Raw genomic sequence first — 24,392 nt, 5'->3', positions numbered from 1 at the left:
AAGCTCTTTCTTAAAGATGTGCAAGAAACTCTTCAGAAGCAATGTAAAATTTTTGTGTAGCCAGGCAGATTGATTTTTCAGCCTTCTTCCCCATTGGCCAAGTAGTCTTTTCAGATTGGAAAACTATTGGAGGGTGGGTTGGGGGAGGGGGTTGAGTTGAGGCTATAAAATGTGGACCCAATGGGGTATGCACTACAGAGAGTGGAGAGAGGCTTAAAACGAAGAATAAATCAGACATAAAGACATACGTTTGTGGACTACTGGTTGAATAGGGGAAGTACCTCAAAAATTCTTCAGGGAATCCAAAGGAATCTACAGTTGAGACAGAATCTTTGCAAACCAGAAAATATATCAAAGCAAAGAGGGAAGGGAGCAAAAGACAGAGGAGAGAAGAAGGAAGAATGAAAGACTTAGCACAGTCATTAGAACTGAGGGGCCCTCAGCGGAAAGGGGGCTGCAAAACTCGATCCAGACTTTGGCTACAGAATGAACTTTTACGAGTGGGACTTGCTGAAACCCTGTGCACATATGTCATGATGGTAAGAATTCATCACATGAGATGTCTGATACACTGTAGTGTGCTTTGTTGGTAACTGTTGTGATTATGTGTGTTGTAAAGATGTTTTTTCATGAGATCTTCCCTCTATGTGTTGCATATTGAAGAATGCTTATCTTGAGGAGCCATGTGCTGTTCATTATGAATGTCATGCTCATGACCCTCTGATAACATGGACTTGCCCCCTGCCCCTTTCTCCTTCACCCACCCACCCACACACACGCACACACACACACACACGCACACACACACGTACACACACATACACGTAAGCAGGCACGTTGTTCAGTCACATGGCAGGGTCACTGGGTGAGGATTGGTGCACTTCAGGGCATGAGCCAGAAAACCTAGTGTCACCAGAGGAAATAGTCAGTGGCAGTGGGCCACATGGAGAGGGGAGGGCTTCAAAAGTCACATGCTGTCCACCTGTTACAACAAAACATGTTCTTAGAACCCTGGAAGAGACACTATGCACACACACACACACACACACACACACACACACATTGTATGCAGAAATGGATATGCACACAAGCATGTGGGCTCCCACATGGAGTTAACTCTGGACTTTTGGATTTACTTGGAGTATTTATGAGATTTAGCTTTGGTGGCTTATAGACTGCTTGACAAATTAGGCTGAATACTCTATTAACCCAGATAGACACATGATTCCTCGGAGAGGAAACACATTTTTCCTGTTTCCTCAATGGAGGGCTACCATTTCTCATAAGTCAGCTGTTTTCACTGGAGTCATGTTACATAATTAAAACTGAAGCTGAACATTTGTTTCAGCTCAGCTTTTCTTACAGCTGTAGTGGATTTCAGATTTCCAAACAATACTGTGTAGATTGTTAATTTGAATACTGTCTGACCGATTAAAACACTGGTTTTGAAAAGATAAGGTTTAGCATGACTGAGTTGACTGAAATTTGTTTTTCCTGTCCATCACGTGGCTGTATGTTTACATATCCCTGAATCAGTAATCTGTGCAAATACCTTTCCTAATTGCACTGTCTGGACATTTTCCTCTCTGTAATTTGTTTGTCTGTAATCACTGTTTGTCTGCTTGCCTGTCTGTGATTGGTCCTCTCTGTGTCCAGGTGTTTGGCCTGGGTTCTGTGGCCCAGGTAGTGACAGGACAGGGGGCGTTTGGAGAATACCTCAGCATCAACCTGGGTTTTGGTTTGGGTGTCGCTATGGGGGTGCACGTTGGAGGGAAAGTCTCAGGTATGAGACATCAGATGAGCAGAGATGCCTTTTATTAATTCCAGAGGGAAACAGGTCCACCATGGTCAGAGAAACTGAAATATATTCTGTAGCACACACAGTAAGATTAAGATTTATTAAGAATCTAACAATTCACTTGACAAGATGTCTAAAACTGATGCAGTGAAAGAGTAAAATAAGATTCCAAAGCTTCCTTATAATACTGTAAAATCGAAATCGATTTTTCAGCTCACGCTTTTTTGTCTTCCAGGGGCTCATATGAACGCAGCAGTGTCATTCACAATGTGTGTGTTTGGCCGACTTACATGGAAGATGCTACCTCTCTACGTTTTTACCCAGCTGCTGGGGTCATTTATGGCAGCGGGGACAATTTATATGGTCTACTATGGTGAGGGCTCACTGCACATAGCACCACATTAACGTGAACTCTCTTATGAAAAATTCTCAGAAACTGATTAAGTATATTTCACTTTCCTTTTATTTGTTGTCACGTGTCTGACTGCACTGTCAACATTTCTGCTGTTTTCAGATGCAATATATACCTACTGTGGTGGGAACCTGACTGTGACTGGTGATAGGGCCACAGCTGGGATATTTGCCACCTATCCTGCACCATACATCTCCATACAGGCTGGATTCATTGACCAGGTTGCCATGACACTGGATTCTCAGATTATCAGCAAAGCACTACAAATCACTAGATCACCTGACTTGTACCACTCTAACCCTTTTCATTCTGTATTGGTTTACATACCGCTAACCCTGTGTGTGTTACGTGGTGTTTGTCCTGTGCGCACCAGGTGTTTGGCACAGCCATGCTGCTGCTGAGCCTGATGGCTCTGTCTGACCAGAGGAACAAGCCAGCTGTGGCGGGCAGCGAGCCTCTGGCGGTGGGTCTTCTGGTCCTTCTCGTTGGCATCTCTCTGGGCAGCAACAGCGGCTATGCTATCAACCCCACCAGAGACCTGGCACCCAGGGTCTTCACTGCCATAGCAGGCTGGGGTTCTGACGTTTTCAGGTATTGACGAAAATGTGTTTGTGTTGGGGGATGGTTTGGTTTTAACACTTCATGTGAAGTGTGTTAGGGGGTCAGTGTTAACCAACAGCCTAAAAGCAAAGTATCTCTGTAAAGCATTAAATTACTATTACTTTTTTCCACACATTTCCTTTTGAGATGGGCTTTGAAATTGTAAAAAAATTGAGAATATTTTGGTTCAATGGTTTTGCTCAGGCAAGAATGATTCTTGCTGAAAAACTGAAATATCTATTTTTTGCAAGGGTAGATAGTGTGTAGAATTCATGTATTTCTTGTATATACCATTTTGGTATAGACTGAACACGCCTTTTGTTGGACACATTTTCCTGTGTTTGATGCTTTTGTGGCATAGCCCTGTTAGCTTTTATTTGTTCAAGATCTCTGTCTTTCCCCACACAGAGCTGGGAACGGGTGGTGGTGGGTGCCTCTACTCGCCCCCCTTGTAGGGGGTGTACTGGGTGCAGGCGTGTACAAGGCCTTTGTCGAAATGCACCACCCTTCCCCTTCTGATCAGGAAGAAAAGCTGGCACAGGAGCCAGAAGAGGAGACTGCCCCTCTGGAGAAGCAGAGCCGTATCTGTGCTGATGTGTGTGTGTGAGACCTCCAACTATGAGATGTGTGTATCTGGCTACATGGATGATTACATGCAGCTGAAACATTCCATCATGGTGAAACCGATAAACAAAGACCAAAGGGGACATTGCTTAGATATCGAACATGAGCAGGACTGATATGGGAAAACTGGAATCTGAATGAAAACGGCTCAACCAAGATTTTGTTCAAACAGGGCAATGATTAAAAAAAAAAATAGGAAAATCTGTTTTGAAAAGAGAAAAAAGAGCAGGACATCAGAATCTCACAATACGTTAAGCTACTCAACGTAACTAGAGTTACTGTAACAAAGAAACCACTGTACAGATAAAATATATACAATATGAGATATTTTGGGCCATGGTGCTGACTAACATCTATAGCTGTTACAATTCCTACTCAGGGTGACTTTCTCTACGTCCTGCACTTTACAGCATACAGTGTTGGCAGCCATAGGCGGTAAGCTAAGCACAATCAGTTTCAGGCAAGGCTGCTGAACTCCTAAGTACACAAGAAAGAACAGAAACAAACTTGTTGGCTTCTCTCTTACATTCACATTATTGAGGCAAAACCAGCTGACATAACCATGGAAGGAACCATGAATATCATGTTACATAGCAGACAACAAAAGGACCATCGAAATGAGCCTAACAACTACAGTGCGCCTTAAAAAAAAACACACACACACACAATAGCCATACATTGCACTTATAACAGACATATTGAAAATAAACTAGAAACAGCTGGAGTTGGCTCCTGAAGGCTTGAAAAGATAGCAGCACAACTGAAAAAAATAGACATGTGCCCTGAGTTCTGTACAGCTTGGGCCCAAAGGGACACACACATCCTTTCAATAATTTTGCTAGGGCACTGGGTAAAGAAAATTAATTTTGTGGCCAAAATGTCACAGAGAATATACCCTTCGGATATCAGTCCATGAATATGTAATTACTAGAGGAGATATCACTATAGGAGAGATCATAAACACCAAGCTTTCCCACATATTAGGATTATGTTTGCGAGGGTTTCGTGGAAGCATTTGAAGGCAATTAACAATGAAAGGTAAAAACAATTCCTTCAGGTCATTTTCTGCCTTACCAAGCCTTGATTTTACATAACATGCTCTTGTGGAGTGCATGGTTGCTAATGCACCAAGTCCTCCTTATCATGACTTAGCTGACGGCTCTTCCAGGCCATTTTTGGTCTTACAGACAGTGTAGTCAACTGACAAGTCTCCACTGGATGGAGAGCTTCTCACCGCTTTGGGCCACCGTGTCTTCCTGTGCTGCCTTGGCCCTTTGCAGTGCCCCCTGTGCTGCCCTGGGCTGACTGCTTCTTCTTGGGGGTAGGAGTCTTGGTTTTGCCTTTAAAAGCCTTGGTGGGGTCTAGTTTGTTGAGGAAGGCATCCCCAGCAGGATCAGCCAGGCTGGGCTCACTGTTGAAGGTCAGGGGCTGGTACAAGGATGCCCACTGCTGTTAGTGGGAACAATGGTAGACAATTAAAAACAGCAATACTGTATATAGTTATGAGGAGCAAAAAAAAAAAAAAAACTCTCACAATTGCTAAACCCATCACAAAGCAAAAAAAACAACAAAAAGGTTATTATATATCTTTCTATTAAAAACAGGATGTTACAGTACAGAGGAACTGCATGCACAGACATAAAAAGACAACTCTCCACCCAAAATTTGACAAATAACAAGTTCCTCAAAACTAGATATTACTTCTTCAGTGGTGCTTTGTGCCTGAGCTAGAGGAAATCTCATAATATTTCTCAGCTCAGGAACAAGTAGGTTCTTAGCATGTCCTATCATTAAGTATTAATGTTCACTTGAGTCAGGGCTAATCATCATAGCACTTTGGTTAAAAACCACCACCAATGTTCTTGGGCATTAATGGCAAAGTTGGCCACTGTTTGACATGATAACCATACAGTGTAAGCAAATCAACTTCTTAACCTTAGGCAAACCTAGTGAAATGCATGATTGTTCAGTTATAAGAGACCAAGAAGTAAATGCACTGGAACAGGACCTTTGTGAGGTCAGGACTAAAGCATGAGTCTGTGTTTTACCTCAATGTCTCAAATAGGAAGACTGCATTTATGCTTTTGTGTGAATGTCTTAATTTGAATATTTTAAGTTTTGGCTCATCTTATTAAAGTGTGAAAGCCAGCATTGCAGTATACTGTACAGGAAATGGAATAAATAAAATATATTTTATAAACTTTCAATGACAACTGGTGTTGTTAATTTTACATAACTCATTACAACATTACTGATGCATTGTGTAAATGTGGTTTAGAGAACTGTGAAAGACTGGAGAAACAGAGAATGAATAGTAAGAGAAAAACCAGAAGCAGGAATTAAAGGTGTTTTCGATGGGATTGAAAGCACAACACATTGACTTTAAATGGCTGATTAGCATTTGGGCCACTTTGTACCTTGGCCTGGGGGCTTGGACCATATGGGGTGAAGGCATACTGCCACTCAGGCAGGCCCAGGTGGGTGATCATCAGTCGATAGTAAGAGGTGAAGGTTGGCGTCAGATAATGCCAGCACAGCGAGCGGTCCAGAAACCACATTTCACTCTGCTGGGCCACCACACCTGGAAAACATGCATATGATAACAATTTCTCTACAGCTGGACAATGTATTGGTGTTTCAACAAATTTTCAGAATTCTGGCAAACATATCGGTGATGATGGAAAGGATGCAAACTCAAACTTATACATAAGGCTGTGAACAGAACACCTGGGCTGCAGTTTTTGTAGACCAGGCACACTTTGCCACTCCCACCACAGGAGTCAACCTCAAAGATGCGGCTCCGGGAATCAAAATGGGGCGCAGCGTGTCCAACTTTTGTCCCTGAGATAAAGCGCAAAAGAATCTTGAAGTTTACTTTCAATAAAAATTATTACCATTACATTTTTTTTTTCAAGAGCTTTGAGTTTTGTGACTGATGTGTTAGGTGAGTTTTACCACATTCTGTGCTGTTCTCCTCCCAGTCCAGGTCAGCCAGAGTGGGTGCATTAGGGAGAGAGAAGAGTGATATCGGCTGGACCAGAGGACGCAGCTTAGCCACACTGTTAATCATCATGCAACCTACAGGCACACATTCATCTGAAAGACACACACACGTACACAATTGGGCTCATACATATGCATGCATTCTCATATTATATATGGTATTTTTAATATTTCCATAAACCTCTGAGAACATTTAATTGTGGATTTTATTTCTGAGATGAATGGAGAGCTTTGCAGAGGTTCTATAATGCTATTAAAACCATTCAGAAATACAGTTTAAGATGCCACCCACTGTCCAGTTTGACATTCCAGGTTAGTGTAAACCCATCCGTTGTCAGATAAAAGTCTCGCAGGTCCTCTGGCAAAATGCAGGTGTTTTTCTGGAGAGGAAACACACACGTTTGGTACCTATGGCAACAGCATGCCAAACCATGCCCTTGACTCTGCAATTAGCTTCATGCTGTTAGGCATCTCACCTGTTCCCATGACAGCAGACATCTCTTCTCTGCAGGCTCCCTGTCCACGAAACGCACGTCCACCACACCTGGCATGTTCTCTGGCACAAAATATCCAAGGTTAAATAGCAGCCTTTAATATATCATGCCCGCAACTGAGCTTATTAGAACAAGTTCTGCTTTTCACTGCCAAATATGATCACTGAGCAGGTGCTAAAAGGGCAATCCATTTACAAGCTGTTAGCTAACTGACGGACACCGCTTGTTTCACAGTAACCATAAATAAAAAAACCCATAAACAGCTATGCTAACTTACGCACCAAGTATTCGAGTGATGCCGAGTGTCAGCCTTTCGGCAACACCTTTAAAAACAATGTTGTCTTTGTTCTCTTCCATTTCGAGGACTGGAGATCACAAGGTAATACAAAAACCTTGCAGCATCCTCCGCTCCGTTTCCAGGTTCGGTCAACTGCTTGGCGAAACACACGGGACCATGGGAAATGTAGTTTTTACAGGGGAAATTACGTGTGCGTGTCGACGTGAAATTGACAGTTATTTTAGCCAATGGAATGCTGTTATTTTCTTAGCGTAGCCAATTGTGACCCTAGCAACGCCAGAAAGGCGGGAGTAGAATTCCTTCGCAACGCTTGGCTCCCTGGGAGTGGCGGTTGTTTCAATATGGCGGCAGCAGCAGCAAAAAGTGGAGAGTCAGGAATATTTTGGATTAATGACGGTACCCTTACATTTACCTTTCCTAGGAAAACGTCAGACTTTTCGAGTGAATGCGGGTGGTTTCACAAACGCTGCTTATGTTGAAGGCAAAATATTGTTTTTATGTGTGTATGTTGAAGATGACACAACTACCGTAACTTTATGCTATCCATTGCGGTTTCTATCTCGCCATTCCTCAGGGGTTAGCGTTAACTTAAACTAGCATAAAGGCTTTGTGTCAAAATCTAACAACCGTGTCAACAGTTAGCTAGTAAACTAATGTCTCTCAGCGCAACAGGATACCATGAAAGCTATCTTAACAGTTATCACTAGATCAGTTATTTATTTTACTGCTACGTGGTTGTAATGACAATATAACTAGTTTGTCAGTCATTGGAAACTGTGGTGAACTTATTTGATTAAATTGTGACCTGCCTGGTTCTCCACCTCAGTTGAACGCTTACAAAATAATTTCTTTTTCTCAACATGTTTATGCAGCATCAGATGAGGAGCAGCCCATGGTGTTTGTTCCCGGTGAGTCTCTATTTTTTTTGGAACAGCGTTGAGACCTCACATTTTCTTCACTCCTTGGCCTCATAAAATACGTCTCTGTTTTTTCCCCTCCACAAACTGTCTTAGGAGTGAACAGAGAGATGAAGTTTCAGACCCCGCTCAGGTTTGGGCCAGGCGGTACCAGCAGCGCCACTGAGAAAGGCACCAAGATGAGGGCCAAACGTGGCTCTGAACCCAAGGCTGAGGCTCCAGTGAACAAAGGTGGCAAGAAAAAGAGCCACCTGCAAAGTGGCCCTGTGATTTACGCCAAAGGAAAAGAGTTGCTCCATCCCAACAATGCTTTATCCATGGAACATATCCCACCCCCACCCACCAGTAACTTTCTCCCTATGCCACAGGTAAACTTCTGGAGATACCATGTGTTTTCTGTTTTTCTCTCCTTTCCTGGAGCTCACATGGATTTGAATATATGGAAGTAGGCACGTGAATACTCTGGAGAACAAAGGCAGGTGTATTAAATCTGGTTGACTGCATCTCACCATGAGTTGCTGCTGGTGGATTTATTGTTAATAGCTCATAATACCTGCAAGACATTTTGTCTTCCTTCAGGTAATCCCTGCGACCAGCCATGCTCAGAGCCAGGTGTGTCTGAAGGACCTGTGTCCGGAGGATAAGCGCCGCATTGCAAACCTCATCCAAGAATTAGCCAGGTAAGGCAGAGAGCTTTTTCAGGATAATGAATGTGGATGCACATTTGCGTAAATAAAGGCCTCAGTAGTGATAGCTGATAAAAATACTTAATTTTTATATCCCTACATGTATTGACGGCTTTAAGTACTAGAATACCAAATGTGGTCCAGCCACCCTCTAGGCTTGTTATTTCCTTTTCTTGAAGAGTGAGCGAGGAGAAAGAGGAATCAGTTCAGCGGCTGAAGGATGAACAAGAATCCTTTGAACGCAAGATCCAACAGCTGGAACAGCAGAACCTGCTCATAGTACGTGAAAGGGAGAGTATCCTTTCATTGTTCATCCTTTGCCAGCCACCATGAGTGTCTCATCTGGAATATGGGATAGAGTAAAGGATTCCGTCACTTTAGCAACTTCTTAGCTCAGCTTCTCTCAGTTCCTCATATTAAGTTTGATAGATGGGTTTAAATACAGCATGAATAAACCACTTGTACATTGTATGGTTCTGTCATAGCTAAAGGTGCTGGTCCTCAGGACATCCTGCAGGGGGCAGTGTTGCCTAATGCTCCAAAAAGGTGGAGAGCAAAAGCAGATCCAGTTGAAATTTTTGATGTCTGCTGCAGTTGTTTTGTCCACAGGCTTTTAGCTTATCCTTTGTTGTGTGCAGAATCGGTGTTATATTGAGCCATATAATCAAAAGATGAATTTGGATATTTCCAGACAAGACAAGAATTTGTACTGCATATTTGTTGTCTTCCTTGGATGCCGGAATAGTGAATGTCTCTTTTTGCTCTTTCAGCTCTTTCTCACGTTATGCGATTAGATGTATTACCAACTGACTCTTGGTTATCTAACATAAGGTTTACCACAGGGGTTCCAACCATAGGCTGCTGTTTTTTTTTTTTTTTTTTTTTTTTTTTTTGTGCACCATGCAGCCCACCTACTGTCCTCTTAACGATTCCACTCAGGTCAAACCAGAGCATGGCCAACAGTCAATTTAGGTTGAAAAACACTGCAAAATATGAAGAGTAATTGACCCGGCTGGTAAATTGCACGATTGGCAACGGCGGCAGGGAAAATTAGGAAAGCACAACTCAATTAAAGGCACTTTGGCTCGGAGACTTGGCATTTACACCAAACTTCTAAACTCCATTAAAAAGGCATTTGAGAGGAAAAAGTGTTCGGATCAAAACACCTCGGGGGGGATAACATAGTCTTTTAAAGTGCTTGCAAGAGTCACGGAGGCTCCTCTCAGGCAGAAGGTTCTAGCACTTCTGTGAAAGGTTAAGGAGACACCAAAGGCAAACAGACTGAAGGAGAGTCTTGTCAAGTCTAATTCCATTATGCCTGGGCTTATCTTATCTAACCAAGATTCAGAGTTATCAGGGTATAAAGGATGCAGGGCTATATCTTAGCCCCAGGGCACCTAGGATGAGAGGGAGAAGTACCCCTAATATTTTGTGTGTTTAGCTGACATTTGGAACTGACATGCTGTATTAAATGTTTGGTTTTAGAAAGGAAGAATGCCTTTTGTGCTCCAAGGCATGTTGGCTTAGACAGGAGTCAAGGTGGAGTTGCTAACACGGCACACCATGCCACTTTCTATATCCAGAACGGGGCACAGCAAGTGCCACAGCTAATGCCATTGATTTGGTTGAAACAAATTGGAGGGAACTTTAGGTCATGGAGTGAGAAGAGTTATAGCCCTGTTAGGATGTGTCATTAAAAGATGTCTCAAGAGTAACCTCTAAGAGCTTACTCTCACATTTCAGATAATAATCATGTGTAAAATTTTGGTGAGAGGTAGTCCATAATCAGGCCAAGTTCTGGTTTTGGAGTATGCTGCTATACCATTGATACAGTATATGCCAGGGACCACCAGATATTTTGTGCAGGTGTGATGTTTAATGTTTCAATAAATAAGAAGTTGAGCTGTGCCCACTACAAATTATATTACATTACCGATTGATGTAACATCTTGTTGAAAATATATATGAATGGTTATGCCAAATAGGCACTCTTTGGTTATTTGGCTATTTTCGGAATTTGAAACAAGTTTACAAAGTAGGTTGTTTGCGGATCCGTGCAGTTGTTTGTTGGTTTAATGTGTCCACTGCACACGCATTTCTCCATGGTCCGTAGTATTGAAGCAGTTATGTAAACTGTCTTCTTCCATCAATTCCTCATCATTGCCTCCTTACACACACATTCACATACATCAGTCTCAGCCCCCGTTTTCTCTCACATTCCTACTCAGGCTCAATCTGTTTGGCACAGTGTGCAAAAGCAGGCTTTAAAATATTCCCCCCTCCTGTGCAAATTTGTTCCACCTTGAAGTGGATTTCATTATTTCATTTGGGTCTTGGCCTGACAGGGGAGTGAATCATTTTGACAGGCCCTGTCTGAAGCCTCTTCAACCCAAGCCCTTGATTCTGTGTATTTTTGGAGCAGGCGGGAGGAGTAAGTCATCGCTGGTGCTTCGCAGCTCTGATGTAAACTAGAGGCTCGCCGAATACTTGGCCCCAATTGGCTAACATCCAAGGCTGTGGAGGAAGCATGTTTAGTGTAGCGACGGGCAGAGAGGTGGAATCTTATCAGTGTCGCTCCACTCGGTCCAGATTACCTAGCGCTTGCTGTCCAGGGACTGCGTCAGCCCGTCAACGCATTAACACGCGTTACCTTCGTTCATGGCATTGGGATGCTGTGGTGCTGCAATCCTGTCGGCAGCACAGATAGACTGGTGTGTGTATTTTTGTTTGTATGTGTGTGGACGGCATAGTTGGTGACACCAGCATACTTTTACTGCATTGTTGTGTATATTTGTGTCTACTGGAAAACATATTTGTTTAGGTCATGAATGATCATGAGGATATATGTTTGAAATATGACCAGAATGCAATTTTTGACTCGACATATCTCTGACTGCGACAGGATGCAGCCGTATAAGCATGTTCAGTATCTCTCCTTCAAGACTCCTATTCATGCTGCATAAATAGACCTCCCAGCACAGGTTTACGTGATGTGATGTCCTTGTGATGTCCTTGTGTTTCCATATAGGACTGCTTCCATGGACATTGTCAGTGCAGCAGTAGGTGAGCCTTACTTAGTGTTCAAATCAAAGTGTTTCATCCTTTTACCAGTGTTTATGGAAGCTGCTGCATTGCAATTGTCTGGTGTTCGGCCCTTAATTTAAAGTCTTTCCTGCTCTTTTCTCCCTCCCTCTGTTTCATTTCCACAGCCTGATTGAAGTCTTCTGACACCAAAGTGTTTTCTTATGGAGTGTTCCGCTGACTGTTCCTTCAATACGACTCTACTTTGAACTTTCATTTGCTCTTAAAATGAGGGCTTTTTTTTAAAGTGATGTTGAGAAACTCATCAGCTGGGGGAGCAGGGCCACCATCATAAAAGGATATGGCCTGGAGGAACACGCTTTATGGTCAGCTTCGGGTGGGAGTGTGTGTATCACTTGCTTTAATGTTGTGTGTGTGTGGGCTCTTTCAGTGCAGGTGGGAGGACTGTGTTCTTGTGTCTAAGTGTATATTTTTGTGTGTGCTAGTAGTGAGAGTTAGTTCGATATTGCTTATTGCATGTGTATGTGTGTGTGTGTGTGTGTGTGTGTGTGTACTTTCCATTCTCATGCTCATTATCTTTGTATGTGTCAGTGTGGTGCGGTGCTGCCACTGTCATTAGCGGGCTCCTGAGGCGCAGCAGTGGTTCCGCTCCAGATTAGTTTTCTCCTGTCTGCCAGCTCTCTGTCTGGCAGATAGCCTGGCATGGCACTGCCCAGCTCAGCTCAACACAGCTTGGCCCGACCCAGATGGTGAAAGCTCTGTGCCACAACAACAACTTTGATTTTGCTGGCCGCTTTTCCCCTCTGTTTTCAACTTTGCCTGTGTCTCTACTTTCCCAGTCCAGTGTCCAATCGATGGCAGACACAAGGATGTAATTCTAATTGTCAATCTAGATTTAATTTCATCATTTTTTCTGTTTAAGAAAAAGTTGCACAAGAGAACCTTTTCCAGTTTTTCCCCAAGCGTCTCTAATGCATGGAAGTAAACTCTGAACAGAGCCACTTTGTACATGGTCTAGCTTAGAAGCTGTATGGGTCCTGATGGAGTTATGTCAGTTTGCATTTTTACTCCCTGAAACTATTTCTTTGATATTTCATTACAAACTATTTAGGTGTGCATCAGTTTCAGCATCAGAACCAGTTGATTAAAGACTAAATTGCATATTAATTACATACTAACTTCCATGTAAATAATATGTACCTTTTCTCAACTGAATCCAGGTATTTGTTTAATGCTCTAGGCTTGGTTTAAGGTGTCTTTATTTTTTGTTGAGTCTAGTTTAGTTGTAGCTGAATGTTGTTATTATTAGTTCCTTAGCCTTTGGTGCTCCAGGCCTGCAGCAACAGTACAAGGAGTGCCAGGAGCTGCTTGGGCTCTACCAGCAGTACCTTTCTCAGCAGCAGGAGAGGCTCAACCAGTCCATCGCCCAGCTTAGCCAGCCGCCACCTCACAGCAAGGTACGGGAAAGAGGCTGAGTATGTATGTTAAATGTGTGTGTGTGTGTGTGTGTGTGTGTAGGCAAATTGACTGACTGTCCCTGCCTTGACATGTGTTTGTGTGCATCATGCAGAGAGATAGGGAGCAATAATGTGTGTGTTCCCTAGTGAGCCATCTTCAAACAACAGCCCTGTTTGCCATCCATCACAATATGCTCCCCACTGACACACACTCAGACACATAAAAACACTTGGTAGCATATGTAACAGCACATTGTTCCACTATCAAGTGCTTTAACAAAGCATAACAAATTAGCTCAGAAGTACACTTCAATCACTGGCCTACTCTCACTACACATAGCACAAACCTCTCAAGGTGACAGTAAGAAGCAAAGACGCCTTCCCGGCGTCAGCCTCTGTAAGGATAGATGACTTGGCCATCCCTGTTGTCCTACAGTGGCTCTGAGTAATGTGTGTTTGCCTGCTCTCCGACCCTTAGCGAATTAGTCACAGTCTCTTCCCAAGTTGACTATAAGATGGGCTTTCCTCCTTATGTTTATCTCATAATGTTTCTGACCTTGGCTTACCTGCTGGTTATGCTCAATTGAAAATCGCCCTCTTAATCTTGTTGCCACTGTCCAGTTTATAGCTGTGAAGGATGATTTGCATTTGTGCTGCAATAATAGCAGGAAAGGCATACATTAGGGGATTATGGAGCAGCATAACTCTCTTGGCTGAAATAGTCTATCAATTTATTAAAAGCTTTCTGAATGGGCCATCATGCACTCATTGTCCTCCTTGTTCTTTATTCAGTTGTCCAGTAGTGAAGGAGTCCCCAGCAGAGTTAACGGCTCAGTCTTGGATGGCTCATACCTTGCCCTGGCTGCCACTCAAGCAGGATGGCCTCCAGTGCACAGGGGGGCTGATGGCAGAAGAGGAGCAGCAAAGACTCTTAGTGACCATGTCTCTCTCTCAACCATGACTATTCCCAGCTCCTCTCCCAGTGGGAGTGAGCGCACTCCGACTGAGGGGTCAGTCAAACAGCAGAGTGTTCAGAAAGGGGAGCGGAGTGTGCTGTACTCAGAGTCCTACAGTAGATCTGAGCACTACCCAGACAGTGGATACAGAACACAGCCACAAAAAACTAACGACCCTCTCCTAGCGAATGGCCACCATGGTAACCAGAACAGGTACAGCAGTATACCATATTGAAGTATGATTTGTCCTCAGTCATCCCACAGCATCACATCAATTTCCAGAGTTGAATTGTATTTTTCATTGTGAAGCAAACCAGAGACGCATTTAGATTTTAAGTTGATGAAACATATTCCCACACAGGCTCCTAAGTGTGGAAGCCATGGGCCCAGAGGCCAAGGAAGCCTTGACCCGGCCCCTGCTGGGTCATGAGGACTGGGAGGAGAAGAGGCACCAGCTACTGCTGCAGAAAATGCAGCTGGAGATGGAGAGAGAGAGACTGTGGGCACGGCTTACAGAACAGGAGGCTCAACTCCGCAGTCAAAACCAGCAGCTACGACAGTCACGACTTGACTACAATAGGTAGAACACCAATTGCATGCATCTACTGCTCAACCTAGACAAGTCATAATTTGCTAGTGATCTCTAGATTCCTCTTTTTGTTTCCTCTTTGTCCATCATTGCAGACCCACAGAACTTCAGCCCTCTCTTTTTCTCCCTCTCTGTATTTCTCTGTCAGGTTTCAACAAGCCACTCAAGCTGAGCATGGCAGCTCAGTCACTAGAAATGGAGCACCACAGCCAGAAGGCCTTTCCAAACGCCATTCACCTTCCAGGTAAAGCAAAGTCAGACAGACAGACACACTATACACACACTGTAGTCACTTTTAGTTAGACACACACAAACTTGCACACACTTAAATGCAGAATGAGTAGGATTTTCCAAAAAGACAGTGTATCGACTCATACAAAAATAATCTGTCTCAGTCATCACTTATAACCCTATAGAAATGTGTGGTGGTGTGTGTCTGCAGAGACCCTGCCCTCTGCCTGGAGTTTCTTGTTTTGCTGAGCTGGGGACATTTCTGTATGTCAGCCTTTGGGCCGTAGGTATGTAGCTTCTAGCCAATAATAGCACACAGTGCCAGATCGATCGATGAATGTTATACATGTTGGGCGGTTGATGGCGTCACCATCTTAGGAAACGAAAACTCGCTGCCGGCGGTTAGCTTAGCCAAAGAGGAGCGGCCAACTTTTAATGTTGTGTTTACAAACTACAACCAACAAATCCTACTCAGTCTGCCTTTAAATCATACATACAAAATCTTTGTCAACGTAATATCATTCATTCCTTCCTTCCTTCCTTCATTCATTTATTTATTTATTTATTTATTTATTTATTTACAGGGTGTGTGAAGATGAGGAGGTACGTCCTGTAGGGCCGGCCTTAAACGAAGAGCTCCCACAAACGTCACTCACCACTCTGCATAATAGCATTGACGTTTCTGGTAAGTACATGGTTGTGCTAGGGCTTTGGGTATGTTTAATTCTTGTGTCTTTGTTCAAAAAAAGTGGGAAAAAAATATTAGTTAAATTATTTGTTTGCAAGATTTTTACTTCCAGGTTTTAGGGTCACAGAACTGTAAACACTCAAATAATCATAATGCCCTGCAGCACACACCTTGATCAATTCCATCTTTACTGGCTCTCTGGCTTGTTGAAGGCCAACCATTGAATGGGGATGTGTTCTGCCAGAGAGTACAAGGCGCAAAAGCACTTCCTGGAATCCTCCTGGCATTTGTAAATGCCGAAAATTCCAACTGTAAGGATTACATGCTTTTTAAATAGACCTTGGTGATTAAAAACTCCATGACCTTCAGTTCTAGGGTCAAGATGTTTTATGGCTCCAATATTGTATGGTTAACTTCCACTTCAAAGCATATATTTTCACTTAGGTAGAAATATATGCTTACTCGTTCCCACATATAGGAACCACGTTGCTCATAACAAAAGGCATACCCTGCATCTTGAGAGTTTGGTGTTCTGCAGACAGTGTTCATTTGACTACTGCTGTATGCATGGGAAATTTTGTTGAAACACTCCATTGAGCAAATTTTTTAAACTTTCTTATGCTTTTGTCAGTCCTCAGCCATACTATCCTAATTTCTAACTGATGCATCTCCCAACAGAAGCCTTACAGCAATCCAGAAGGGATATGGCGACTTCCCCTGTAAAGACTCTTGCCAGCCTCAGTAATCCCACCTCAGTGCCTGTGAGGTCAAAGACCCCTGAGGCTAGGTAACACATCCTCACTGAACATCACTAAATTATATAGAATATTTAGCTTTATTTCAATATATATATATTTTTTTTTTGCTTTGGACCGCAAAATATATCATTACAATGGAAAGCAGAATTGGAGGAAGCTACAGCTGTAGACATGCATCTGTGAAACAACAAAGTTCGTTATAGGGGGCCAGCTCTAATATGGAGCTTTAGCTATCAAAGGCGACTTTCTTACATCAACTCTCTTACAGTAAGCCTCCAAAGTATGTGTTTTAGCAAGTGAGCTTTATAGCAATACAGTGTTAGCTATGAAAACATTTGGTAACATACTGTTTAAGCATTAGCCTAGCTAGTTAGAACCATGTATAATATTTCAGTTTCAACAAGTAGGGTGTTTTGCCTGCAGCTAGTTGGTCTTAACAGAGTCACAACAACATCATTACCCTTCAAAGGGAACTATTTAGGTGGGCTTAGTTCCCCTTTAAGTGTAAAATGCAACCCCTCAAAGCCATTACTTTGTCTCTGTGAGAAGTGAAGTTTCTTGTGGGCTAGTTGTCTGTAGTATTTATTTGTTCTTTATTGTTTTCTCTGATCTCTGTTAGTAAAGTAACTGCATTTCTTCCAGGGGTCTTCAGAGATATTAACAGTATTACAGCCCACAGATAATACAAATAAAGAGAGACCTGTAAGGTGTGAACCTTTTTCTGGGCTCTCTGCAGTGTGAGAGGCTAGATGATGCATTTTCCTGGTCTAGCTAACTTTTCTAGCTGTGAAAGGCTAAATGAAGCTTTTTACTGGGCTAGCTAGCACTGTGGCCAGCCTGTCAGGAGCCACGCTGCGTTCCATTAGTTGGCCTAGCAGGGACCCAGCAGCAGGTGTAATTGAACAGACTTCTGGATGCACACACTACCCTCCCTTCTCTTTCTGCCACAGTAATGAGACAGCGACAGCAAGAGAGAAAGAGAGATGTTAGGAGTGTGTTTGAGGGTGAGAGAGGGGTGAGAGAACTGGATAAAGTGAGAGATGGGAAGAGAAAGTTAGAGTAGGTTGAGATGGATAGAGCTGGAAACAGTGAAAAAGATGTAAGAAGGGAGAGGGAGATCGAGGACAGAAATGAATCATTGAGTGCAAGCATCAGACTCTCCAAGAAAAGGGAAGGAAATTCATTACCGTTTTTCTTCCATCCTTTATGCGGAACGGTAATTAATGTGACAGCATGTCGTCCTTACGTGTGTGTGTGTGTGTGTGTGTGCGTGCGTATGCCTGCCCATGTGTGAAGACTCCTAAGTTAGTATGGCATTGTAAATGAAAAAAATGTCAAGATATTAGTAAGTAATTTGTAAAGGGAAGAGCATTGCCACAGCCCAAACATTTTTTCCCTATATTGGTTGACTTATTATTTTTCCCTCAAGACTATTCTGTCTTTCTTTCAAAGCATCAAAACTAAATTTCCTGTCCCCTTTTTTTTCCTGTGACGGTGATTGATAAAAGACAGCTGTTAGATAGCTTTCCCCCTCACTTTGTCCTGAAGGATACTTCTTCAACTGATAGAGTTTACAACTTCCTATGAGTAACTCTTAAACAAAATAGTGCGTTGTCCAAGTTGAACTGTGAGCTCCAGCAGATGGCTATTAATTCCAGCTAGGGACCCAGGGTATCAGATCTTATTACAATCCATTTATACCTCCAAAGCCTATTAAAACCATTGGACTCTTGGCTACACACAGTGGTTGTTTACTGCCAGTAGTGAGGAAGTCTGCTTCTCAGATGCCTTTTGTGGCTCCCTTGCATGTTTTTTCATGTGCAGCTTTTCAGATAGTTGTTGTAATCCTTTGGTAATCCACTGATTTGGATTAGACATATGTTATTTCTCTCCACAACAGCTTCAGCTGACCTTGACCAAACACAGATTTCTCAACTGGTGTCCATAACTCAGCATAAAGACTTTTAAATAGCTGAAGTGAATAAAATAAAGGCTATATGCTTTGGCTCTCAGCCTCTTTTTAGTCAGTCGAGCCAAGAATATCCAAAGACCTTGTCAGAACTCCTTGACTTTAATGAGGAGTGATGTGGGGAAAAACCTTTTTTTCTTCACTCATATTTTATTTCCTCATGTTCAGAACAGATGGACAAGCCATCAGCTCCCCATCTCACCTGCGTTCTAATCCTGACCACGCAAAACCCCTGCAAAGCTTTAGTTAAGTGCCAAGCAACGCTGGGTAATGTTGGTATCATAAATAGTTTATTGTTGTGTTCCACATGGGAATAGCTCCTTACATCCCATACCGTGATGTTATTTTGTTGCGCAAGCGGCTATTGCTGCACTGTGATTTCAGAACCATGGACAGCGGAGTTTATTTGTGCGGAGAGGCTGCGTGTGTGAGTCAATCAAAGATAAATTCATTCATAGTGGTCTTTTGTTTTTTTACTTAATGACCTGTTGGCTCAGTGCAGACTTGAACAAGGCTTTTCAGTATCCTCTCCCTGCTCTGTTTGGACTGCAGTAACGCTGTAACTGTTAATTAGTGTATGTTTGGCTTGGCTCTGCCTTCAGCACCCCTGATTAGCTAGCTAACTAGCTAGCCTGAGTACAAATAAACAATGTTAACTCAAGGCAGTAAAGTTTCCTAGGGAGAAGACATGAATGGTGTTTTTAAGTAGGAATTGGGCATATTTGTGAATGAAATTACTTTATATGGCGTAAGCATAGCATTGTTATAGTAAAAGCTGGCAACTATACAATCATCAATTCACTTAGAAGCACCCGTGGGAGTACAAGGAGAGCCAGACATTGTGAAGATGACAGCGCAACAGCTGATGTGAGGTCTAAACAACCAAATACACAAACTACATTGGCTCAGTGTAGCATAATTCAATTGATGCACTTAAGATTCAGTGGTATTTTTTGTAATGAGCTACTGTTCAGGTTTCCACTGAAAATATTGCACTTGAATCTGAAAACCTCACTTTTAATTAGCATTTTGTTCACAAAATAAGGAAAGGATAATTTATTTTGTCATGAATATTTTTGTATTCCTGAAATACTGTGAAATACTGTGATATTATTTTAATGCCTCATCACCCTCCCCTGTAAGGAAGTCAAGTCACTCATTGTAGTCCGCTTGTGCACTGACTGGCATTTTGTTTGCAAAAATCAATATTAAAAGGAACCAAAACATCAACACTTACAAACTAAAAGCACATATATGTATTTAAACCCCAAGAACAAAATAGTTAATCTCATGGTTATCTGATAAACTGACTTTTATTTTTCTAAAGGCAGTAATTTTGCAAAAAGCCCTTTCATGTTTTCCATATGAATTTTGGACTACACACCAAGTGATGAAGATAGTAATCTTTGACATGCAAAATGATGTAAAACATCAATTTCCACTTAACTTCACTGATATGAAGCCAGCATCAGCCTCCTCACTTAAACTGTTACAGTGTAAACCAAGTGGTCCTTTGTCTTTGATGGAAATACAGTCATGTCATAGCTGGCTCCACTTTTGCTGAAAATGTTGACCAGTGCCCTGGCTTTTATTCCTGAACAACTCTTCATTTCATGCAAAAAAGCAGAGAAAAATCTACAGTTACTCTTTGTAACAATAAAAAACAACACAGCTTGACCCTAGTGATCTAAGCAAAATAGATCAATTTCCATCTAGAAGAGAGATTCTTATCGTGAGATTAGGCATGTTACTTGAACCTTTTTCTTTCACTTGGATACAAGCCCCTAGTGACCATCAGATCTTAACCAATTCAATCTTGATGTGCAAATTGCAAAACCAAGCTAGGGTTAACATTAAGTGACCTCCTTAATCCTTCCATGAATCCTTTGCTAGTTAGTAATGAGAGAGTTCCAGCGCCCCCCGCCTCTCTTCTCTCCATTCTGCCTGCCATTGCCCGCCTGCTATTGATTGGCTGGGAAATTGACATGCGGGATATACGCAGTGGCCATTACAGGTTTTTTTATCTTACTGGTGGACTGCAAATGAAGGCGGCGCTATGGCGAGATGGCCATCTTTAATGAAAGAAAGTTATAAGTGGGAAGATGGTAGTTGAGCGTGTATGGACAGGAGCTATGTGAAAATGTTGCTGCTTCTGTGAGCTGCCACACACTAAAAGTAGTGGTGCATAAGGAGAAGGGGGATTGAGTGTGAAGCCCAACAACAAGATGTGTTATACTCAAAGGGGTGCCATTCCATTTGTGCTCAGTGAAGCCGTTGGGAAGGGTTTGAAAACAGAATAGTTTTTAACTAGTGTTTGTTTCAAACTACTTGTGATTGGAGCTTTTTGTTTCTCACAAAAAGTGGCTTATACATCAAGAGCTCAATTAGTCATGTTGAAGAGTCTGTGTAGTTATTAATTGTGCATGCACAATGAACAGCCTTTGTCTGTCAAGTCTCTGCAAATGTGTCCCATTCCCTAAGGCTTTCTTTAGAGGTGATGGTCTAAAACCTCCATCACTCAATTATTGTGGCAGGCACAGAAACCTAAAGCATTTTAAAAATAGTGACCTTTAATGTTCTCAAAATGACCCAAGATCCCAAAGCCAAAGCTATTTTTTTTTTTTTTTACAGTGACATAAATATGTTGTGTTCCTGCATGTGTTTGTGACTGTGTGCATTTTTTCTGTATGCATGGAGCAGTAAAACCGATTTGCCAGGACTCCCTTGGGGGATATTAATATCGAGCAGCAATTCACAACTTTACCTCGCACAAACTAGAGCCAAGAAATGAAGTTCTTTGTTGCACTGTATAGCCTTCCGAAAATCTATTAGCATTCTCTCTAGCCCTCGTGCAATCTCTGTGTTGCTAACCCCCCCACCACACACACACACACATGCTCACACACACACTCACACACACTATCAGCCCCCCTTCCTGCTCAAACTGTACCCCCACCCCACTCCCCTTGTTATAGATTGTGACCGCCGGTAAGTGATGCATTATTCATTACCACCATGTCGTCCGTTGATGGATGGCTGTTTGAGAGCCCTGTCCGTTAAATAAATCAACAAATAAAAATGCAAATTCTCACATTTCGAGAGAGGGAACTCAGCCAAAGTCCCTCCCCCACATCCCCTCCCTGCCTTCCTCTATATCCACAAAGCCGCACTCCCTTTCAATCTCTCTCCTATAAGCTCTCTCTCTCCCTCTCCCTCCCTCCCTGCTAACTGCTATTGACAGGCAGAAGGAGACCAAATGAGGAAGACAGATTTACTTACTTGAGCTTCAATCTCTCTCTCTTTTCAGTGGCTATCATCCCCTCAACCGATTCTTCCTCATTCACTTTCTCTCCCTCACACACTCAAGAAATGTGCATACATTAATTCATGTAGCCAGAGCAAAATGTGATGGTTAGCCTCTTAAAGCTTTTCAGTTTTCGATATGTGCTGCCTCAAGTTAGCAGTGTGAAAAGCATGACATATCAAGGTTTATCTAGTTACGTGTGGAGGAACTTAAATATGCCCTGATTGGAAGCCACGAGTATGTCTGTCTTTCGACCACCCACATGCATGCCAACAAGTACATACCAGCGATCGCCCTTACCTGGGAGAGATGTGTGCGGATGCAAATCGATGCTGCTTAAAACGAGCAGAGAATTATGTTAGCAACATCAGTGGAGCGTGCTTTAAAGAATTCATGTTTTGTATCTGGAATGCCCGTCGTTCGACTGTGTATACACTGAATAATTTATCAAGCCAGCCAGACTGAGGGATTGAATCTCTATTAGCTTAATCTCCCCCGTTTTGGTTTATTTATTTCACTGCACATTCCCTCATTTCTATTCCAGGAGAGAAAGCACCGGGTTCACTCTCCCTCCTTTCTCTCACACCTGTAAGGAGCTGTGCTTTTCTGTTGGGCCGCCCCAGTGGTTTTGACTTGTTAAGGCTGCTTGTTAGGGTTCAGTAGACACTTCAGCAAGAAACATTTTGCAAACGCTTTATTCGTATAGGGATTTGCTTTCATATTGTCCGTGTTAACAAGTGAAAGGTGAACAGCAAATATTCTAGTACAAGCGTCAAGCTACAAGTGTACTTTAGCCTTGTGCGAGTCTGGTGTTGGTCCCTTGGCTCGCACCTTCTCTGCTTAACTTTGGGGGCACGTAACTGGCTGTCTTTGTGCGCAGTTTTCTTAAGAAGGCTGTCTTTTACATTGAAACAATGCAAGGTAGCTTGTATACAACAATGGCTCATTTTGTCCGACGTTCAGCTGGGTGAGTTCTGTTTTATGCGTGTATCTTATACCCTGTAAACCTTTTGGAAATTTTGTGTGAGATCACATGAAATTTGCATGACACTGATTTAAACAACAAACATGTCCCAAACTTTAACTTAATTTTCTCCAGGTTGGACTCGTCTGTGACTGAGCTGCTGCAGGCCTTCAGTCCAGTCTCTGTGCCTGGACAATGCAAGCCCTCCACCCAAAGACACAAGACACCACGCAGTGTTAATAGACCAGCCGTCAGCGCCCCCCGGCCAGTCCACAGTGCCGTGCTGTCCCCTGCTGGGCCTTACCCCCAAAGCTTCCAGCAAGACCTGGAAGAAAGCCAAATACTGGAGGAGATATTCTTCATTTGCTAACAGTGCATCGCCTCCAATTTCTTGATATGAGCCTCTTTTGTCTTAACTTTTTATGTGTCTTACATTTCGTTTTGTATTTGCCAAAATTATCATGATTTTTGTGGATTGTATTCTATTGTAATACAGTTGTAATACAGTAGTTTTTTTTAATATAAATAAATGATTATTTATTTAGAGGTGGCTGTCCTCCCAGTTTTGTAATTTATTTCTTACCGTGCCATTACATGAAAACTCCATTTACTTGGGTTGTCCAATGAGCTACATTGCTCTTCCTTAGTGACTTTGACAAATATGATGAATACACTCTACGACTCAACTTCATGCTCTGCAGTTATGTATTGTAAACAGTAAAATTTCACATACATACTAGAAAATAATTCATTCAAAAGTTTGGAGATTTTTTGCTGTCTGACAGACTAACTAATGGGTGACAACATAACCTTGGCAGAGGTAATAAACAAGAACTAATCAGTTGTGTCACAACAAGAGATGTAGGTAGTCTAGTACTGATTAGTTATCAGTAATTATGACACATGACACAGGTTACTTTATTCTAGACTGTGCTTTATTATTGGGCTAAGCTGAGACGCATCATTCATTTAAAATTACAAAAAAGAGTCCAGGGGACCAGAGAATGGTGCAGTCTGGAGAGATGGGGGCGGGAGCCTAAAGCGCACTGCCCAATCAGAAGCTTAGCTCATCAGGGACCTGGCAAAGCTCAATATGCAACATTCATTTCCCCACCCTCCACATGTGCTGAAATTGGGAATAGATTTCCAGAATACTTTTGAAACCATTTTGAAGTAAAATGTGATTCTAGCAACACTATTGACTTGTTGAAATAAAACCACTGATAACAGCACTAAAGAAATGAAAGTAACTCAGTTTTTGATGAGATAGTGCAGTTTTCATTGAATTTATGTTATTGGTAGAACGTAACAGTTGAACAAGATCAGAGCTCTGGCAAACAATACAAAGCAGGATGTGAAAAGTAGAAGGAGGGGAAAAATAGTCTTCAAAACCAAATCTAGCTTTTTTATTCAAGTGGCTAATCATTGATTAACCAGTTAATCAGTCATTAGCTCATTAAATATTAGCAGCAGCTTTTGGTGACCTCAAGGCATATCGTCTGTTGTGAATGCACATCTGATTAAACATTTGATTTACAAGGGAGTGTTGAACTGGCTATTACCCCTCATTTTGATGTCAAACAGTTTTTCAGTGGAATTAAA

The 24,392-nt window shown here is 42.3% G+C and overlaps 3 protein-coding genes across 4 annotated transcripts; 2 read left to right on the top strand and 1 right to left on the bottom strand.

Moving 5' to 3' along the window:
* The first annotated feature begins 218 nt into the window (after positions 1 to 218).
* On the top strand, positions 219 to 3,417 carry aqp7 (aquaporin 7). Its single transcript, XM_030051151.1, has 6 exons — positions 219 to 539; positions 1,657 to 1,783; positions 2,034 to 2,171; positions 2,313 to 2,431; positions 2,584 to 2,801; positions 3,219 to 3,417. Exons 1-6 carry the CDS (start codon positions 402 to 404, stop codon positions 3,415 to 3,417), a joined length of 939 nt encoding a protein of 312 aa, XP_029907011.1. The 5' UTR covers positions 219 to 401.
* Positions 2,166 to 7,390, bottom strand: tpgs2 (tubulin polyglutamylase complex subunit 2). The gene is made up of 7 exons (XM_030051152.1): positions 7,213 to 7,390; positions 6,914 to 6,993; positions 6,730 to 6,817; positions 6,390 to 6,530; positions 6,162 to 6,275; positions 5,852 to 6,015; positions 2,166 to 4,883 (listed from the first exon to the last, which is right to left on the bottom strand). The coding sequence occupies exons 1-7, from the start codon at positions 7,286 to 7,288 to the stop codon at positions 4,665 to 4,667; spliced, it is 882 nt and encodes a 293-aa protein (XP_029907012.1). The 5' UTR covers positions 7,289 to 7,390; the 3' UTR covers positions 2,166 to 4,664.
* Positions 7,391 to 7,528: 138 nt separating this feature from the next.
* kiaa1328 (KIAA1328 ortholog) lies at positions 7,529 to 23,336 on the top strand. Of its 2 annotated transcripts, none has more exons than XM_030051149.1 (12): positions 7,529 to 7,625; positions 8,102 to 8,137; positions 8,243 to 8,514; positions 8,726 to 8,826; positions 9,012 to 9,127; positions 13,207 to 13,331; positions 14,124 to 14,500; positions 14,649 to 14,867; positions 15,025 to 15,120; positions 15,692 to 15,792; positions 16,474 to 16,582; positions 22,926 to 23,336. In XM_030051149.1, exons 1-12 carry the CDS (start codon positions 7,571 to 7,573, stop codon positions 23,158 to 23,160), a joined length of 1,842 nt encoding a protein of 613 aa, XP_029907009.1. In that variant the 5' UTR covers positions 7,529 to 7,570; the 3' UTR covers positions 23,161 to 23,336. The 2 variants fall into 2 exon arrangements, with proteins under 2 accessions (XP_029907009.1, XP_029907008.1); XM_030051148.1 differs by having other exon boundaries at positions 7,617 to 7,710.
* Positions 23,337 to 24,392: the final 1,056 nt, after the last annotated feature.

The sequence above is a fragment of the Myripristis murdjan genome, chromosome 5 (assembly GCF_902150065.1).
Source record: "Myripristis murdjan chromosome 5, fMyrMur1.1, whole genome shotgun sequence".
Classification (NCBI taxonomy): domain Eukaryota; kingdom Metazoa; phylum Chordata; class Actinopteri; order Holocentriformes; family Holocentridae; genus Myripristis; species Myripristis murdjan.
The sequence above is the reverse complement of the archived record's forward strand: the minus strand, read 5'-3'. Positions and strand labels throughout refer to the sequence as shown.

What these genes read in the sequence shown, in the direction of transcription:
- aqp7 (XM_030051151.1), top strand. Translation starts at nt 402, where the DNA reads ATGAAAGACTTAGCACAGTCATTAGAACTGAGGGGCCCTCAGCGGAAA. An exon ending in TGTGCACATATGTCATGATG is followed by an intron (nt 540 to 1,656) that starts GTAAGAATTCAT and finishes CTCTGTGTCCAG; the next exon opens with GTGTTTGGCCTGGGTTCTGT. An exon ending in AATTTATATGGTCTACTATG is followed by an intron (nt 2,172 to 2,312) that starts GTGAGGGCTCAC and finishes TGCTGTTTTCAG; the next exon opens with ATGCAATATATACCTACTGT.
- tpgs2 (XM_030051152.1), bottom strand. Translation starts at nt 7,288, where the DNA reads ATGGAAGAGAACAAAGACAACATTGTTTTTAAAGGTGTTGCCGAAAGG. An exon ending in GTCTGCTGTCATGGGAACAG is followed by an intron (nt 6,818 to 6,913) that starts GTGAGATGCCTA and finishes TTTCCTCTCCAG; the next exon opens with AAAAACACCTGCATTTTGCC. An exon ending in CTGGAATGTCAAACTGGACA is followed by an intron (nt 6,531 to 6,729) that starts GTGGGTGGCATC and finishes TGTGTCTTTCAG; the next exon opens with ATGAATGTGTGCCTGTAGGT.
- kiaa1328 (XM_030051148.1), top strand. Translation starts at nt 7,620, where the DNA reads ATGACGGTACCCTTACATTTACCTTTCCTAGGAAAACGTCAGACTTTT. An exon ending in TAATAGCATTGACGTTTCTG is followed by an intron (nt 15,793 to 16,473) that starts GTAAGTACATGG and finishes ATCTCCCAACAG; the next exon opens with AAGCCTTACAGCAATCCAGA. An exon ending in TCAAAGACCCCTGAGGCTAG is followed by an intron (nt 16,583 to 22,925) that starts GTAACACATCCT and finishes AATTTTCTCCAG; the next exon opens with GTTGGACTCGTCTGTGACTG.